The sequence below is a fragment of the Asterias rubens genome, chromosome 8 (assembly GCF_902459465.1).
Source record: "Asterias rubens chromosome 8, eAstRub1.3, whole genome shotgun sequence".
In the NCBI taxonomy this organism is placed as follows: Eukaryota; Metazoa; Echinodermata; class Asteroidea; order Forcipulatida; family Asteriidae; genus Asterias; species Asterias rubens.
This window is the reverse complement of record NC_047069.1, coordinates 16,985,948-17,003,416: the sequence shown is the minus strand read 5'-3', so window position 1 is coordinate 17,003,416 and position 17,469 is coordinate 16,985,948. Positions and strand designations below refer to the sequence as shown.

General features: G+C 38.3%; 1 protein-coding gene across 2 annotated transcripts; it reads right to left on the bottom strand.

Annotated features, from left to right (window-relative positions):
* Positions 1–202: 202 nt before the first annotated feature.
* LOC117293903 lies at positions 203–17,433 on the bottom strand. Of its 2 annotated transcripts, none has more exons than XM_033776382.1 (13): positions 17,380–17,433; positions 15,294–15,450; positions 13,498–13,688; positions 11,323–11,472; positions 10,095–10,193; positions 9,057–9,193; positions 7,327–7,432; positions 6,440–6,637; positions 5,461–5,576; positions 4,870–5,123; positions 3,765–4,103; positions 3,041–3,143; positions 203–1,782 (listed from the first exon to the last, which is right to left on the bottom strand). In XM_033776382.1, the coding sequence occupies exons 2-13, from the start codon at positions 15,409–15,411 to the stop codon at positions 1,122–1,124; spliced, it is 2,472 nt and encodes an 823-aa protein (XP_033632273.1). In that variant the 5' UTR covers positions 15,412–15,450; positions 17,380–17,433; the 3' UTR covers positions 203–1,121. The 2 variants fall into 2 exon arrangements, with proteins under 2 accessions (XP_033632273.1, XP_033632274.1); XM_033776383.1 differs by having other exon boundaries at positions 4,870–5,120.
* Positions 17,434–17,469: the final 36 nt, after the last annotated feature.

Here is a 17,469-nt window from a genome sequence, read left to right as displayed (position 1 = left end):
TCGAACACGTGTAACCGTCCGTTTCATAAAACAATTTTAGTGAATGCCTACCAGCATATCTTTGTGGGTAATAATCCGACCATGTTAGTGTTAATAGCGTTAACACAGGTCCTCATGCAACAAATAGATATAAAATAAGTTTGCGGTGGGTTCAAACTGAAGAATTTGTGGCCTATTTGATTTGAAATAATAAATAAAAAGGCCCTCATCTTCCTCTTTTTTTGTGACAAAATTTGGACGATCAACTGTTATTTGGTTTTATTTGGCCTAATGAACCACACCCTAAGCCTATCGCATTTACAGGAATACACTCTGGTGATTGAAGGACTTGAGACACCTGCTCTAGTATTCAAGGGTCATGGGTTCGAACCCAAACAAAACAGACTGTAGATAGTATTCTCTACAGGACTCGTATAAAGCGCTCTGTCACACTACTTCTCACCCATTGCTCTAGTATTCAAGGGTCATGGGTTCGAACCCAGACTTAACAGACTGTAGATAGAATTCTCCCTACAGGACTTGTAAAGCACTCTGTGACATTACTTCTCATACATTGTGTAAGAGCAAAACCAATAATACTTACAATATTGCTTCTCTTATTACATTCCAACATTAGCTACATCTACAACAAAAGGTTGTTCTTCTTTTGACAGAAAAAAAGGACGGCATGAAAAATAGACTCTTCTTTTTGGTTGAAATGATTTTATCACTACAGGAATAAATAAAGAAAATTAATAAATTCCCCATCCAATCAATAACTGAAAAATAATTTCACAAATCATTCCTGCAATTAGCTTCAAAGTTCACTACTACACATGCTCATCACAGGTGGTATCATGCGTTCATTAATATATCTGATAGAAATTAACTAAGGAAATGGTGGAATGTTATATCAACTGGAATACTTCTTCCATTTAGGGTTTTCTAGATTTAATAAAGCTATGAACAACAAGGGACATGGACTGGGTAAATTTCAAATGATTTTGGGTTGAACAAGATCATTCGATCAAATTCTAGTAAATCTTTCTTTGTTCAACCCCAAATCGTGAATTAAAAATCAATGCTAATGTTAAATCGTCTTTAATTCCCATTCCCATTATGTTTAATTTTGAACACCATTTTTACTCATTTGGTGCAGGCCAATTCAGAACTTCCAGACCATGATGTTCATCTGCATTAGGGCCATCATCTACATTGTACACCTCTTCATGTACGGTGTCGGCTCCTTGATTGCCGGTGTCAGGAGTGGGATTTCCTTGATGCATGTCAGAGCTCTGCGACACAACACCACCAATAGGTGATGGTGAGTTCTGAATGTCACCTGGAGAAGGTGGGAATGTCATCAACTCTGTTACTTCATCTGACTCTTGCTGATTCTCATTCACCTGTCCACAGCTTGTACAGCACTGAACTCCAGTCTGTACTGGATTAACGCTCAGACAGTGTATACAGTGCCAAGAGCCGGTTGATTCCGTATTGCGAGCCTCACTGTCGGCTTGAATCCCCTGGCGTTCATGTTGTCTCAGGCTGCGTAGGTGGGCGTGGTGGTAGCGGTGGCTGAGGTGCTGATGTGTTTGGCTGTTGCTGCCCGAGGCATTCGCAGCATTGCATGGTATATACATAAAGCTATGTCCACGAGGGCGTTTATAGCAACGGCGGGCGCTGATAGACGTGTTGATGCACTTCTGGCAAAACAGGCGAGAGCAGTTTTTGCAGCGGACATAAAAGTGGCAGTTGGTTGACGTACAGTTGAACACTGAGCACATCAGGGCACCTTTTAGTCTGATTCAAAAAAATTAAATAAAAAAAAAAAACATTATGGCACATGAACAAAAAAATTAGGTTTATTTCTAAAATACATTTATCTCATTGATAAAACTTTTGTTGCTGTAAAATAATACCAAAACACCTTAATAAGTTTGAAATTGTGCAGTCTGCTCAATCACAGACTTTGGATTTAAACATTAAGCAAAAGATGTATTTTTCATAGAAGAACCAAGGCTGAGATATAGCAGAGTCTTTACATTTTGAATGTACTAGTGATTTACTTGTCTTCAAGAGATGAGTAGAGCAAGCTGTACTAGATCTAAAACCCTGGTTCTGCTCACAACAAAACTTCAAAACTTCAACCCTGGCTCTTCTCAAAACCAACACTTTCCTGAAGGAAATTTATTTCAGATTGTTGTTACCTATAACATTACTCTGTTCTATACTTCCTTAAAGCCATTAGACACTTTCGGTAAACAGTATTGTCCAAGGCCCACACTTCGTGTATCACAGCTTCTATATAAAATAACAAACCTGTTTCCCGTTATTTTCTCCCGACTCCGATGACCGATTGAGCCTAAATTTCCACAGGTTTGTTATTTTATATACAAGTTGTGATACACGAAAGTGTCCAATGGCTTTAAGGCCTTTACGCAGCTGTGTAAAGGCCTTAAGCTTATTTGGCACAGGGCAATTTTTACAGGGAACTTGGAGGCAACTAACTGCACTGCACACACAACGATTGTCTGGGAAGCACATGAGACACAATAAAATAATTATTACCATAAAACCTTACTTGGTAACGAGTAATGGGGAGAGGTTGGTAGTATAAAACATTGTGAGAAATGGCTCCCTTTAGAGTGGAGTAGTTTTCGAGAAAGAAGTTAACTTTCCACGAATTTGATTTCGAGACCTCAAGTTTAGAGTTTGAGGTCTCGAAATCAAGCATCTGAAAGCACACAACTTCGTGTGACAAGGGTGTTTTTCTTTCATTATTATCTCGCAACTTCGATGACCAATTGAGCTTAAATTTTCACAGGTTTGTTATTTTATGCATATGTTGAGATACACTAAGTGAGAAGACTTGTCTTTGACAACACATGTGGAATTTGACTGAAAATAATCTTTCACCGTAGTGCTTGCCTGGAAACTGTTTGCCTTTAAATTCCGATGAGATATGGTCCCAACATACACAAAAAAACTGATCGAGAGTTGATATAAAAATATTGCCTTAGGCTTAGTACAAGCTTTGGACAAGAATTGAATCTGTTACCTCTGATGTTGCAATGATTGGTGTGCTTGCCTGCGTAGTCGCCGTGGAGATGAGGTCACAACTTCCCATGGCTCTACCTCTTCCCTTCTAGTCTCATCTACCGCTGGATGGGAATAAAAAAAAATAAAAAATAATAATAATAAAAACAATAATAGTAATAATAATAATAATAAAGAAAGTTGTGATCTTTTGTTTGTATGCTCCGATAAATGGAAATCATAGTAATGTTTTACAGAATGGGGCATTTTTTGGGAAACAGCAAGGATGCTGTGAAAGACCCTCAAGATCTAAGCCCATGGGAGTGTCTTTTGCAGGCTGTAATATGATGAAATAGAAGATGACTCTTATGTAGCCCTTCACACTGAGATCCCAATGCACTTGAGGAATAGAAAGAGAAAGTCAAGGAAGGAAAAAGGCAATACCAAAATGGATCAAGGCCGTACAAGATCAACAACTTGGCAACTATAGGAATTACTCTTGCCTCCAACCCTTAGTGAGTAAAAGGTATACCTATGTGGTTGAAAAGGGATCAACGCCATACAAGATCGATAACTTGGCAACTAAGAATAACTCTTGCCTCCAACCCTGGTGTGTGTGTGGGGGGGGGGGGGGGGGTAGAGTCTATATTTACCTGTGCGGTTGAAAAAGGATCAAGGCCATACAAGATAAATAATTTAGCAACTATGAGAATAATTCTTGCCTCCAACCCTGGGGGGGGGGTTACCTGTATGTGGTTGTTCTCCTCCAACAGCTCCTTCCTGAGGTGTTTCTCCAATAGCTACATCTGCATCAGCATCTACCAATCCAATACCCTGTGAGACATCCGTTACTACAGCCTCTGATGATGTACCTCCCATTGAGATACTCGCCACAGCACCGTTATCAGACGCAGCATTGCTGGTTGTGATCGTTGCTGACCATCCTCCCCGATTGGCCCACGCTGATCGTAGAGGGCGGTCTAGTTCCATGTCGCTGAGTTCACTCAGGTCAGGACTATCCTCATCTCCTGAGGAACTTGAGTTGTTGGATGGTGGAGTGGTTGACACTGGGACTTGCAGTCGTTCTGTTCAAAACAATGAGTAAAATCAATTGAAGATGAAATCTTCAAATTGTTATATTAATTGGGGATTGAAGGGGTTTGTTCTAGCTGAAAGGGTAACCTTTAAATGAGGTTGGGTACACGCGAATGAGATCTTTCTAAAAGAAAATAAATAATCAAACACTGACTATAGGGTATGTTTTCATTTTGAGTACAGAACAAGCCTTTGTTGGACACAAAACAAAACACAATGTCCACAGATTTACCTTAAACATTACACAGTTTGACAATAATCAATGTTGAAAGCTTCCCTAAAAATATTACTTACTGAGGAGCTGTATATTTTGAGAAATGAGTACAACAAGTCACAAAAAATAATTTTTGCATGTTAAATGTATTTTCGTGACATTGTTTATATTTGCATTATTCTAGGGAAGTCATCTAAAATCTTCAAAATGGGGCAAGTAAAATGTAAATCTGTGGACATTGTGTTTTTTGTTACAAAAAGTACCAAAATCCCCTTTAAAGATATTGATATCTTTTGAAATGTGAAATCTATCATTTGAGAATAAAAAATCATATCATAACTCTCTTAAGATTTTTAAAGGGACTTTTAAAGAGTACTTTGTTTGAAACTTTATTTTTATGTTATATTTTATTTTTATGTTATGTGTTGCGCATAGAGGATCCTGCATTATGCGCTTTACAATGTCTCATATCATTATATTGTTGTTAGAAAAAAAACTAGGAGATCACAAAAGATAGAAGACAATGATTGTTCCAGATTTACTTAGAACTTGATGGGTGCTTCCTCGTGCTGCCCTTGGTCGATTAGTAGCAGATGCCATGAGACCAGCCTGACCAGGTTGTCTAGTCGCGTCATTACTGCAAACACGACAGTGGCACATTCGATGATGTTGCGATTGCTGTTGTTGGCATTCAATGGGTATTAGTGTGCTGCTGCTGTTGCCTGCTGCTGCAGTAGGTTCAAGATCCATGTCGTCGTAAATGACAATAACATCGGAAGCATTCAGTTGCTGTCTGCTAAAGAAACAAATTACAATTCAACTAAATAATTTTTTGCTTTAATGAATCTTCACAGGAACTTGAGCAGTGAAGTACATCCAGGTCAACCTTAGGGCCCACTGTCATAAACCTGTTAAGCACAAACAAATGTCATCAACATGTTGTCACAAACAAATGGCTTACCAGGGGAAAATCTTGCTTAGTTAAAACAGGTAACCAGTCAAAATACAACTAACATTTCAAGCTTTCAACACCTGACATGGAAATTTAAGAACTTCTTATATGAAAATTTTGTCTCTTAAGGTTGAGTGACCCATTGAGACACACTTCCATCAACTCCCCCGAGCGATCTTACCTTGTGTTACGACCACTGACATCAATTTCTGCCGGCCATTCGATATGTTCACAATCCCCTTCTTGTCTGTCTGCATCCCCTCCAGAACCAACTGACTCATGGGTAGGGGAATCAACCTAAACAAGAATAGTCATACACTTCAGTCAACACTTGTTATAAAGACCACTGACCCTATTCCCCTCCAGAACCAACTAACTATAATTGCTTCTCTCCACCCAGGGGTAAATGGGTACCTGTGACTGTGAGGGCAGAGATGGTTCTAGTGATTGATTTAGCTTAGTGCGCTTGGCGGCACAGGCTGTATACTCCTAAGGGAGCTGAGATGGTTCATGGAATGAAAAGGCCCAGTGATCAGGGGTAATAAAAGTGGAAGCGCTTTGAGACATGGTGTATAAAGCACTATATAAAAAATGATTATTACTATTATTAGTAGGGTAATTAACCTAAACAAGAATAGTCATGCACTTCAGTCCATGGACACCTGTTATAAAGAGCACTATAAGTTAAGAGGTTCTGTTTATGAAGAGTACATTCAGAAATCCTGAATCTCATTTCTACTACAGCCCTTTTCACACTGTATCTATTATCCCCATGGAATACAGAGGCCCCAGGTAAATTGTATGGCTTCCGAATGGCACTCGGAACAAGAATATTTACAAAAAAGGGAGATCGCCAATATTAGAGCTTATTAGCACAGTTGGCAGAGCACCAGCACGTTAATCCGGATGTCACAGGTGAGAGTCCCGCTCTAATCCATTTTTGCAAAAAAGAATTAATGGCCTGTCATTTCGACCCTACCTAAGTCTTTCTTGAAGACTATTTCAACCTTTAATCCTCAGGCCATTAGTTGTTGTTTGCAGAAATACTAAATGTCTTTTCGATTGATAAGTAGTTTGCAACAGCTTATAAAATTTTCTATTCCATTTTTCTATGTTCAACTCCAACTTGAAACTTATTTTTGGCGGGAATTCTGACTCACTCTTTGTGATGAGCTTGCAGTTGCAGAGGATGATGCTGTGGTAACCGTGGTCCCTCTGTAGACTGGTTCCTTAATAAGTATACCATGACTACCAACACGCACCAACATGGCAGGATCTAAGAAGCAATGGAGATCATCTTTGATACATGGACGTAAGTCTCGCTCCTCAATGAAGGTAGATAGGCTCCGGAACTCGGTCTGAAAGTAACACACAAGATAGCAATAATAACATTATTAATAATATTATAAAAATATTTAAAAAAATGACAGGCATATTACTCGGGTGGGATTCGAACTCTAGAGCAGTGTCTTACCAACTAGACCACTAAGATTTCCCGGCAGCTAGACGCAGTTCAAAGAACTCGGGAAAGTACTGAGTATACAGTGCTAACATGCATCAGTGTATATGGGTAAAACCAAAATGAATATTCATTATCCCAGATGGAAATTTAAAGGCAGTGGACACTATGGTAATTATCAAAGACTAGCCTTCACAGCTGGTGTATCTCAACATAGTGCATAAAATAACAAACCTGTGAAAATTTGAGCTCAATCGGTCATCGAACTTTCGAGATAATATTGAAAGAAAAAAACACCCTTGTCACACGAAGTTATGTGCGCTTAGATGGTTGATTTCGAGACCTCAAAAATCTGAGGTCTCGAAATCAAATTCGATGAAAATTACTTCTTTCTCGAAAACTACTTCACTTGAGAGGGAGCCGTTTCTCACAATGCTCTATACTATCAACCTCTCCCCATTACTCGTTACCAAGTAAGGTTTTTATGCTAATAAATATTTTGAGTAATTACCAATAGTGTCCACTGCCTTTAACGTTTAGAGTAGAATATTCGAAAAGGTAATGAGAGAAACAAATCCATGATATTACCTCTAACTTTGTCTTTTGCTGAACGAGTTCATAATCAGGACGAGTCAGGACGGCTTGGCAGGAAGCACTCAGTTGATCCATCTTCACAATCAAATCATTCAACTTTCTGAAGACAAACAATTTCAATATGAAGTTCAGGTAGAGTTGTAAAGACTAACTTGATTCATAAATGCAGATGAGAATCAAAGATTTATTTGTAACTGCTTCAGGGATAAAGAATATTTTATTTGACACCAGTCTGGGAGTTCAACCCAGATAGCAGAACTGAAATCTAGGGCCAATGATTTTCCGATTCAGAAACCTGCAAATTCCGTTTGACAAAAACATAAATTCCGTTTCAGGCACAACAAATTCTGTTGCATGTTTTTTTAAAAAGATAAAAGATTGTTACTGTAAAAACTTGTATAAACATAAAGGTTGGATAAGTTGCACTGCTCACTTCCTAAATGTTCATTTGAACTGACATTTTTCAAAAAAATACTATAAAAGTTGTTTTGGGATTAATTTGTTACTTTAATTTGTTAATTACTGCTGATCGATGCAACAGAAACAAATAACATCCGTTGCACTGTGACTGCAGTATCAATGCACATGTCGTGATAGACTTGATTTCAAGTACAAAAACTGCAGTTGATTCTCTGCATCATCCACATTGTAGACTATTGACGGAAGTATATCCACAAAAGGGCGCTGTTCACAGACTTGGGACCAAGTCTATGGACCTGTCCGTTTTCCCTCCTCAAACAAAATGTCAGCCATCTTGTTTTTGCTTTGACATCAAAATGTTGAAAGTTTACGGTTTTGTTTTAGACCTTTCCGAGATGAAAAAACATAGTATGTGTTCTAATAGATCAAAGGTAAGCTAGTTTGTGTATGATTGCTGATAAAAGGGAGGGAGAAATGTAATTTGGGTGAAAAAAAAATGTAAAAAACCTGCCGTGAATGTTGCCCTCCGCTTAACCATGTTAAAGGAACACGTTGCCTTGGATCAGTCGAGTTGGTCTTTAAAAAACATTTGTAACCGTTTGTTATAAATTGCATATGGGTAGAAAGATGTTGTAAAAGTAGAATACAATGATCCACACAAACATGCCTCGAAATTGCAGTTTTCCTTTTACCTCGTCGACTAACACGGTCGGCCATTTATGGGAGTCAAATTTTTGGCTCCCATAAATGGCCGACCGTGTTAGTTCGCACAGTAAAAGGAAAACCACGCAATTTCGAGGCAAGTTTGTGTGGATCATTGTATTCTACTTTTAAAACATCTTTCCAACCATATGCATTTAATGAAAAACGGTTACAAACGCTTTTTATAGACCAACTCGTCCGATCCAAGGCAACGTGTTCCATTAACGTGTACTGGATGGAAATTGCAGAATAAAGTAGAATAGAATGATCCACAGTTACGATCTCGTACTTTTTAATGGTCTGATTTCTGATACTTTTTTACTTTAACAAAAATAATCTTAACAGCTCTCCGATGCTCGTTACCAAGTAAGTTGTTATGCTAATATATTTTGAATATAAATTACCAAACGTGTACACTGCCTTTAAAGATACAAGTATCTAATGAAGGACTGGAACCCACACTCTGCTCATCAGAAACACCAGATGTTTATTCCGCTCGGCCATGACACTCCACACATTTCACTTCCCAGAGAATTAATATTACCAAGTCCCATAGAATATTTGTTACCCTGGCGATGGCATTTTTGGGTAATGAAGCATACCTTTTCTGTTTGTCTAGTAACATGACTTTTGCTGATGTCCTGTTGCTTAGTAGGATCTTAACTTGGTTTTCTCTCTGGCTGAGCTTGCGTCTAAGCATCTCAAAATGGCGTGTTGCATCATACATTAGTCGATCCTCCTGGATTGATAAATAGAACACAAAGTATGAGATGATATATTTCCTGACCGTCATCACAAGGCCCGATGGCCAGTCAAAAGTTAAGGGCTACACATAATTTGGGCCAGCATGCTAGCTGTGCTTTTCGCAGTCATGTGCAACATGGCAGCATGCAACATTAGATGACGAGAGACTGTGCAGTGTGGGGGGAAAAAAAGCGCACAGAAGCATGGAGGAAATTTGAAAAAGCAGAGCAGACCGACCGGCCACATGCATCGTCTGAAATCAGCATCCGACTTCATTACTTTTTGGGTTAAGATGCTCTTGGTGCCCCTTCAAAGTTTCCCCAAGAAAAAGCCTTTTTTAGAAAAGTTGCCCTGCCATCTCAAAGATAAAATACCAGGGCTGACATCAGTGTTCGACTTTGCTCAAAATGGTAAAATACAAGCCTTGTGAATTAAACAAGGGAGAGTAAAACCTGATAGGATTGGTGTTACCTAATTACAGGCTGAATCAAAGAATAAGTTGACCGGAATTAGTGATTTGTTTCAAAACAATCAAATGAAACTCAAAAATTCAGAATAACATAATATTAAACAAGCACTCTTTCTTGCCTAAGAGGAGTCATGTCTATTTTAATAAAGGTACTCATTTTAGATTCAGTCTAGCATTAACATTCCATTAACAGCTACAAACATGACTGCTTTCGGTAAAACAGGCATTTATAACTTCTCTTAAAAATTATCAAAATGTTTCATTCATCTTTTTCAGATTAGCAGGAATTCTCGTTTGTATATGCTTCACTGGGGTTTTGAGTCAGTTCTTGTTTTGTTTTCAATTCATAAATCTCAGTGAACTTTTTTTTGACTCACCCTTTACAAAGACAATATCACTCAAGAAAAACCATTCGATTTTGTCCTACCTTAACCTGCACAGCAGCGACTGTCTCATTGACCGCTCGACTCACAGACACAGTGCTGTCTTTCTGTTCATTCAAACGCTCCACAAACGACCCAATCATCTGTTAACATTCAACCAATTGTGTTATTTTTTGAACAGACTTTCAACGGACCATGATCAACAAAAAGAAATGGTAAAAAGAGTGTTAAATTCTCTGACAACACTCTTCCAAGGTGTTGTATTCAACCATCTAAAAACATGAATTTACTAGAATATATATTCAAGTGTATTAGGGGTAATCAACAGTTCACAATACATTCACAATTGATTATTCAGGCAGCTCCCAAAAAAATAATACTACAACTTTGTTAAGACTATCATTAGGTGGTTTTAAGCACTTTCACCTGTTGCTTGTCAAACATTCACTAGTTACTACATGTAGGTTGGATCACTAGTGACTAGGCTGGATCACTAGTGACTAGGTTGGATCACTAGTGACTAGGTTAGATCACTAGTGACCACATGTAGGTTGGATCAAAATCAACAATTATGTCTCATCATAGATTGTGGAAGTCTCATGGTCGAGGGGTTAAGCTCTGAATTCAAACTCTGGTGTTTCTGATCAGAAGAGTGTGGGTTCGAGTCCCAGTCGTGAGACATGTGTCCTTAAGCAAGACACTGAACAACGAATATGCGCATTTTATATAAGAAGCCACTATTATATTGTTATTATCTATCTAAAAGATAGACCGATGATTCGGTGAAGGACTTTATAACTTGCCTTTCATCACCACAGTACTTTCATTTGTTTAATTATTAAGGAATCTAGAATAATAAAGATCATCTCAAACGCCAACTCAAGATGCTCATGAGATATTTCCATATCCTATCGACAGTAAGGACAACTATAAAACCATTTTCACTTTTCTGTACTGGGGTTATCATAGATACATCTACTTGGAAAACCGAAGAACAAAAAAGAAAAGCAGGCATGAAGAGTGAACAGTTCTAGAGCAAGCTTTCTTCGGGATACGGTGCAAGATTGATTGATTGATTTATTCCAACAGTCGCATAGCCAGAATGCTTTATTTGCTTCATACTGGGTGTATCAGCAATCCAGTGATGGTACGGGACAGTGATGTTAGGTGGAATGGGACACCACAACAATGAACTGAACTCTAAAAATGCAATACAGATTTTCTACTAATGTTGAAACTACAGAATCCAAGAATCTTTGTAGATGAGCTAACCTTGCGGCTTTCATCAGCTAAGACAGTCACCAGCTGGCACTGATGACCCTGATGAGATCCATACACTTGGCAGTAAATACAGATCAATAGCTCATCTTGCAAACAGAATACCTTCTTAGGTTCATTCTCATGCTCATTACACAGTAACACCTGTACAATCAGGAAAAGGGGCAAAGAGAATACAAAACTTGCCTTGAGTGAAGCCGTAGTATTTATAAATAAACAATAAATAATAATAAATAATAACCGTATTTATAATGCGCCCTTTGCCAAAGGATACAAAGCGCCAGGTATTATTACTGCAAGGAGTGGGGCGAATTTTTGAGATATAAGACCTAATCCTTAAGCACAATGTAATGGTATACAAGGTGCTGTGGCGCAATATGCTGCCAATCCAGCCAGGAACACTGGGGCGAACCCCTTCTCTTGTCGATAAGTGCACTGGGTTCTTTAACATGCGTTTACACAACACATGGGACCAACGGCTTTACGTCCCATCCGAAGGACGAAGCAATGGTTATGTGTCTTGCTTAAGGACACAAGTGTCACGGCTGGGGATTCGAGCCCACACTCTGCTGATCAGAAACACCAGAGTTTGAATTCGGTGCTCTTAACCGCTCGGCCACGACACTCCCATAAATAGACCCAACAAGGCCTCGAAATATCACACAGCAAACAAATCAATCACAGTGGTGCCCTGTGCTTTAGCTGTTGTGCCCTTTGTAAAGTTCCAATACAAAATTAAAATGTCCTCATAGAACAGGCATGCAACTGCCCGTTGAAAAAAAAAGAAGAACATTTTTGACGGCACAACGCAAGTGCGGAGCAGATGAAACGCCACGGGACATGAGACCCACAATGGTACCCTAGAAAATGTTGAGGTTTATTATGCTCGAAGGTGCATTGTTAACATGTTCTACATGTAGGTTTATTTAACATTATTGTAGTTGTACATTGTTGTTGCCAGGCATATACTAGGCTAAAAGAAAAAACATGCGGACTTCCGCGGAAACGCCAAAGAGTTGCATGCCTGATAGAAGTGTTCCTTCCAAATTGATGTGCCCCCCTTCAGGATAAAAGTAATAAGACTGAGACCCTTTACATAGATCCCCCCAAGTGGTCGGGTTGGCATAGTTATTTTTTTCTTCGCCTTCCACCTCTAGGAACCCGATTCACATCCCATTGGGGCACCATGTGGATTGGGTCTACTTGATTGGGTGGGTTTTCCATGGAACAATTCACTGGGGTTTTTCCTCCTACATCTTAAACTGATACTTCCTTCCTTGTCTTCTCTCCATTGGGTTCTTGGCTAGTACTGTGATTACGTTCACTTTTCTGAGAGTCCTTGGCTTCACAGCAAGAATTAACAAATTTAATCAAATGAAAGATCACCGAGGTGCACCAATACCTTCGTGGATGTGTGTGTAAAACTCAACATTTCGATCAGTATGCTCTGATTGTCTTCAGGAGGTTGAGTGGTGCAAACCTTTTCTGATTATACTCCCACCATGCACTGTGTGCACAGTTGATCGGCACCAGATGTCCCATGCGCCATGAAATTGAATTTTTTTTAAATGCGTAGGTCAACTGGACCCAACTTCATACATCCTGTAAGCACAATAACTTGCTTAGCGCAACAAAACTGTACTGTGCGAAAAAGGGTTACCAGAATTTCATACATTTACCATTGCTGGGACTAGTACCCTGGTCATTTCATGCTTAGCCAAAAAATATGCCCAGTAGATTTCTTCAGCTTAAAGCAATCACACAACATCGATAAACAGGATTGTCCAAAGGCCCACACTTTGGGTATCACAACTTAAATATAAAATAACATCGGATTCGGGAGAAAATAACGGGGAAAACCCACCCTTGTTTCCGCACGTTTCGCTGTGTCATGACATGTGTTTAAAATAAATCTGTAATTCTCGACAACGAGAATTGATAATTGTTTTAATGTTTTCTCAAAAAGTAAAGCATTTCATGGAATGTTTCAAGAGAAGTCTTTCACCATTACCTTCTGTAAACCCTGTAAGCTATTTGTAAATCTATGAGTTTTTAATTGTTTGTTCTGTTCAGAAAGTGTCCAATGGCTTTAACAGATTTATAAAAATGGGCCCTGGGTGGAGAGTGAATCAACAGTGAATGAGTAGGCCTATTGAATGAAAGACTTACTGGGTCCGAGGTTGTGGCTCCATCCACCACCCTTCCACCATCCTCGATTCCTTCCAAAATCTCCAGGACTCCAAAATTCTTGGCCAGCTTGGTGATGTCATTTGAGAGGCCTGGAATAAGGGTGTCTCCTTTGCAGGTCGGGCAGCGAATATGGCCATGGGCTAGCTGACCAAGGATCCTACTCAGACAACCTTCAAGTTGAATTTAAAAAAAGGGAAAATAACCAAATTGAGTTCAAGGGCTTTACTCTACAGTGAACAGAAAGGCTTTTATAGATTTTCAGGCCTGTATGCTTCGTTTTTGAAAAGGCAAGGGCACCAAGGCTGTTTCTCTTAAGCAAAGGGCACCCTGTGAGAAAATTGTAAATTTCTACTGGAGCATTTCAAGGGCACCAAGGCAATGGCAAGGGGCAACGGAGGCAATCGCCTCCGTTGCCTCCGTGAAGTATCAGGCCTGGATTTTTCAGGGGATCCAATAACAGTTTTGCAGAATTTTCTTGGGGTACAAAAATTGGTGGAAGAACAAAAAACTTAAAGGAACGTTACAGAATTGGTTAGAAACAAAAATCTTGAAGATGACAGATTTACATAAAACTTACACGGTCTAATGATGATGATAGTAGAACACATCCCTTGAAATATTTCTGTCTGAAATGTCATATTTGAAAATTTCACCATTTTCTCACGACCCAGAATGGGCGGTTGATCTTGAACTTCTACAGGTTTGTCAGTTTATGTTTATGGTGGATTACATAAAGTGCTCACACTGTCAGCAACTGTTTTGTTAGCAAAACCAATTCTGTAATGTTCCTTTAAGTAGGATGAATCTCATTCCTATTAATTATACAAAGAGAGATCAAGGCCCATTCTTGCTAATAATTTTCAGAGACTACTGCATTATTTCTCTTTGCTAAGCCATTTCTTGTTTGTTGTTTTGATAATCTTTCAGTCAAGGGAACTCGGCAAACTCCAACAAGGGAATATAAACACCAAGCTGGCAACAGCTATTTTAAACCATACGTGTAATAACTAGGCCTATGTTTAAATTGATGCTGAAGTTTGTCTAATAATGGTCAAATTACATTTGATACACTTGTTTGTTGTGACCAATATTGGAATAAATGTCTAACCTATTAGCTAATCTCTCTCACACAAACATTGGTTTCACAGCACCTTTGGTAATTGTCTAAGACCAGTAATCTTTTTGGTGTATCTCAACATGCATAAAGTAAAAAACCTGTGAAATTTTGGACTCAATTGGTCGTCTAATTATAATTGAAGAAAAAACACCCTTGTCGCACAAGTTTTGTGCTTTCAGATGGCTTGCATTTTAAATATTTTAGTGTGAAACTACTTCTTTATCAAAAACTACATTGGTTCAGAGGGAGCCGTTTCTCACAATGTTTTATACTATCAACAGCTATCCATTGCTCGTTACCAAGTACGGTTTTATGCTAACAGTTATTTTGAGAAATTACCATGTCCAGTGCCTTTAACATCTTTTATTATTACACAAATCAAGAAACTGTGATTCAGAAACTAGATGACAATACTTACTCAAGTAACAGTGAAATCAGTGGTTAGCTTGGGGGATTTGATCAAAGGGCTTTGTATGCAAGTCAAGTCCTGAATCTGTAACTGATCTGAAAATGCAAAAACAATATTTTGCATGTGTGGCTTACCAGTTAGTCTTGAAGTCAAGACCGTAACTGTTAAGCGCGGTGCAGTTGGAGCGCGGTGCAGTTGGAGCGCGGTGCAGTTACGGGGACGGTACGACTTGTCATCAAGTCTACTTACCAGTGCAAAAACTATGGCCACAAGTCAAGATGCGTGGTACAGCACCACCGTGGCATGAATACTGATGGTAGCATACGGTGCATAGACGACCCCTCTGTTCATCAAACAGTGATGTCATGTCTGCCTTCAGACAGCCTAAACGTACTTCATGAACAATCTGTGTAAAAAAAGTATTTATTTAAATTTAATCACGATCAAAATATGGAATGTACTGACGGTATTGATGTAAACAAAAACATTCCTTTTCCAGCTGCCACTTTCTAAGGGATTGTTTACATTTTTAATAATAATGTTTATTGGACGCTTGATTTTATTTCACCCTTTTTTTATCAATTCAATCCAGTAATTGGTAGCTAAAGCTATGTCATGAATGGACTTAAAATGGTTAACTTACCATCGCAAATTGTTAACTTGTCTCTTACTTTTTAAACAATAACTTAACATGGTTGGACAAAAATTCCAATGCAAACGCACCACTCCGGTTACCTTAACAATATTGCGCGTGACTTCTATCTAAAAAAGGCTGCTGATACTCCAAAAACTGCGCGTACAATACGTGCTATTCCAAAATGCAGGTTAAGCATTAGTCAGCGTAACTACATCGCGCGGAGCCTAAGCATGAGCCAGAGCCAGGTTTATGAAAAGCCCCTGTTAAGTTACCGGACACAAATAAATCCAAGTGTGAACAGCTATTAACTTACCGGGTACCAGCCTGGTATGTTAACAGACCCAAAAGGCCAATTAAAAATGGCTTCTAAAGATGTACAAATTGTATTGACCCTTCAAAAAAATTAAAGCAGACATTTATCGGCACTCCTGCCCAAATGAACTGAAAATTACATTATTTTGTTATTGAGCAGCAGACCCCTTAATTGTTTATTATGATGTTTTTGAAACTAAGGAAAAAGTTTTTGTTTCTCTGTGTACGTTCTGGCAAAAATTCTGAGAGCTAAAATATATTTTCATCTTAGTTAAAAGGAGATTAAACTGTCTAGCTGCATTTGTTCTGATAAATTTTCAGAACAGTAGAACAATCAAAAGTTATATCTTTCCATTTTTTTTTTTCACATGTAAGTTGTAGGCTAGATGTAGGTAGCACTTAGGAGTTAAGTAGTTGCAATATAAACGTAACCCTCCTACCAACCGCGAAGCCCTGCCGTCAGGAGGAGGGTTACGTTATCGCAACATGTGTAGCAGTTAAGGGGAGAAATATTTGTGTATTATTTCATGTTAAATGACATTTAAACATTAGTTTTTCTCAAAGAAATAATGTAGGCCTATTATATCATTGATTTAAAAGCGTTTTAATATTATTTAGTAATTTATGGCAAACATAATCACAATCAATCATTCATCTAAAACTACCATTACCTTCCAATATTATATGTGCATTTGCAATAGTTAGTTAACCACGGTGGAAGGAAATTTCCTTCTTCCTTGTTTAGATGCTGAATAGGCTTTGTCATTTTATTTTGACAGGTAGTTGGATAGATGTAGGGTAGGATAATTTTCTGTATGTTGCCACCAATTAATTTACTAATTTATCAGCCCTTAATTAACTCCAAAACCAGTTAATTTTTGTCCTACCTGAGAAGAAGGGCCACTTTTTGTACAATATTTTGCCAAGTATAGCCCAATCTTTAAATTTAAATACATTGTTATTTATTTTATGAGCAAAAAAAACCCCCCAAAAAGGCCAGAAATTGGTGGCGAGGTCGTAAAATTTTTCCGTAGGGAATCCAGATGTAGACTAGATCATAGATGTAGATGTTACACTAAAAAACAATCCAAACCAAGATGATTTAAAATAAGAATGAAACAGAAAAAGAAAACAAAACCAAGAATCAGGAAAACGAAAACCAGCCCTCTGTCCTGTGTATTACACTATAGTATTAGTGTACTGTGTAGTAGAAAAAAATACTATAATAAAGTATTTTTTCTTTATCTGTCTGTTGCACTAAATTAGGTTTATATTAATACTGAATACACGTGAAACGTAGTAATAGTATAATCCATAGTATATAATGAACCCAAACTCCTTAAGAACTATTTCACTAAAGTGATATTGAATAGAAAAACAAACAACCTTCCAACTTTCTCTCTGTCTGATGTCATGTCATGTCTGGCTTCAGTAGATGGAATTATTGATAACAAAATAGCGCCCTCCATAGTAATT

Coding starts and splice junctions, on each gene's coding strand:
- LOC117293903 (XM_033776382.1), bottom strand. CDS start 15,411: ATGACATCACTGTTTGATGAACAGAGGGGTCGTCTATGCACCGTATGC. Junction 10,194..11,322: donor TAGCTGATGAAAGCCGCAAG/GTTAGCTCATCT, acceptor GAATGTTAACAG/ATGATTGGGTCGTTTGTGGA. Junction 7,433..9,056: donor TTACTAGACAAACAGAAAAG/GTATGCTTCATT, acceptor GTTTGTCTTCAG/AAAGTTGAATGATTTGATTG.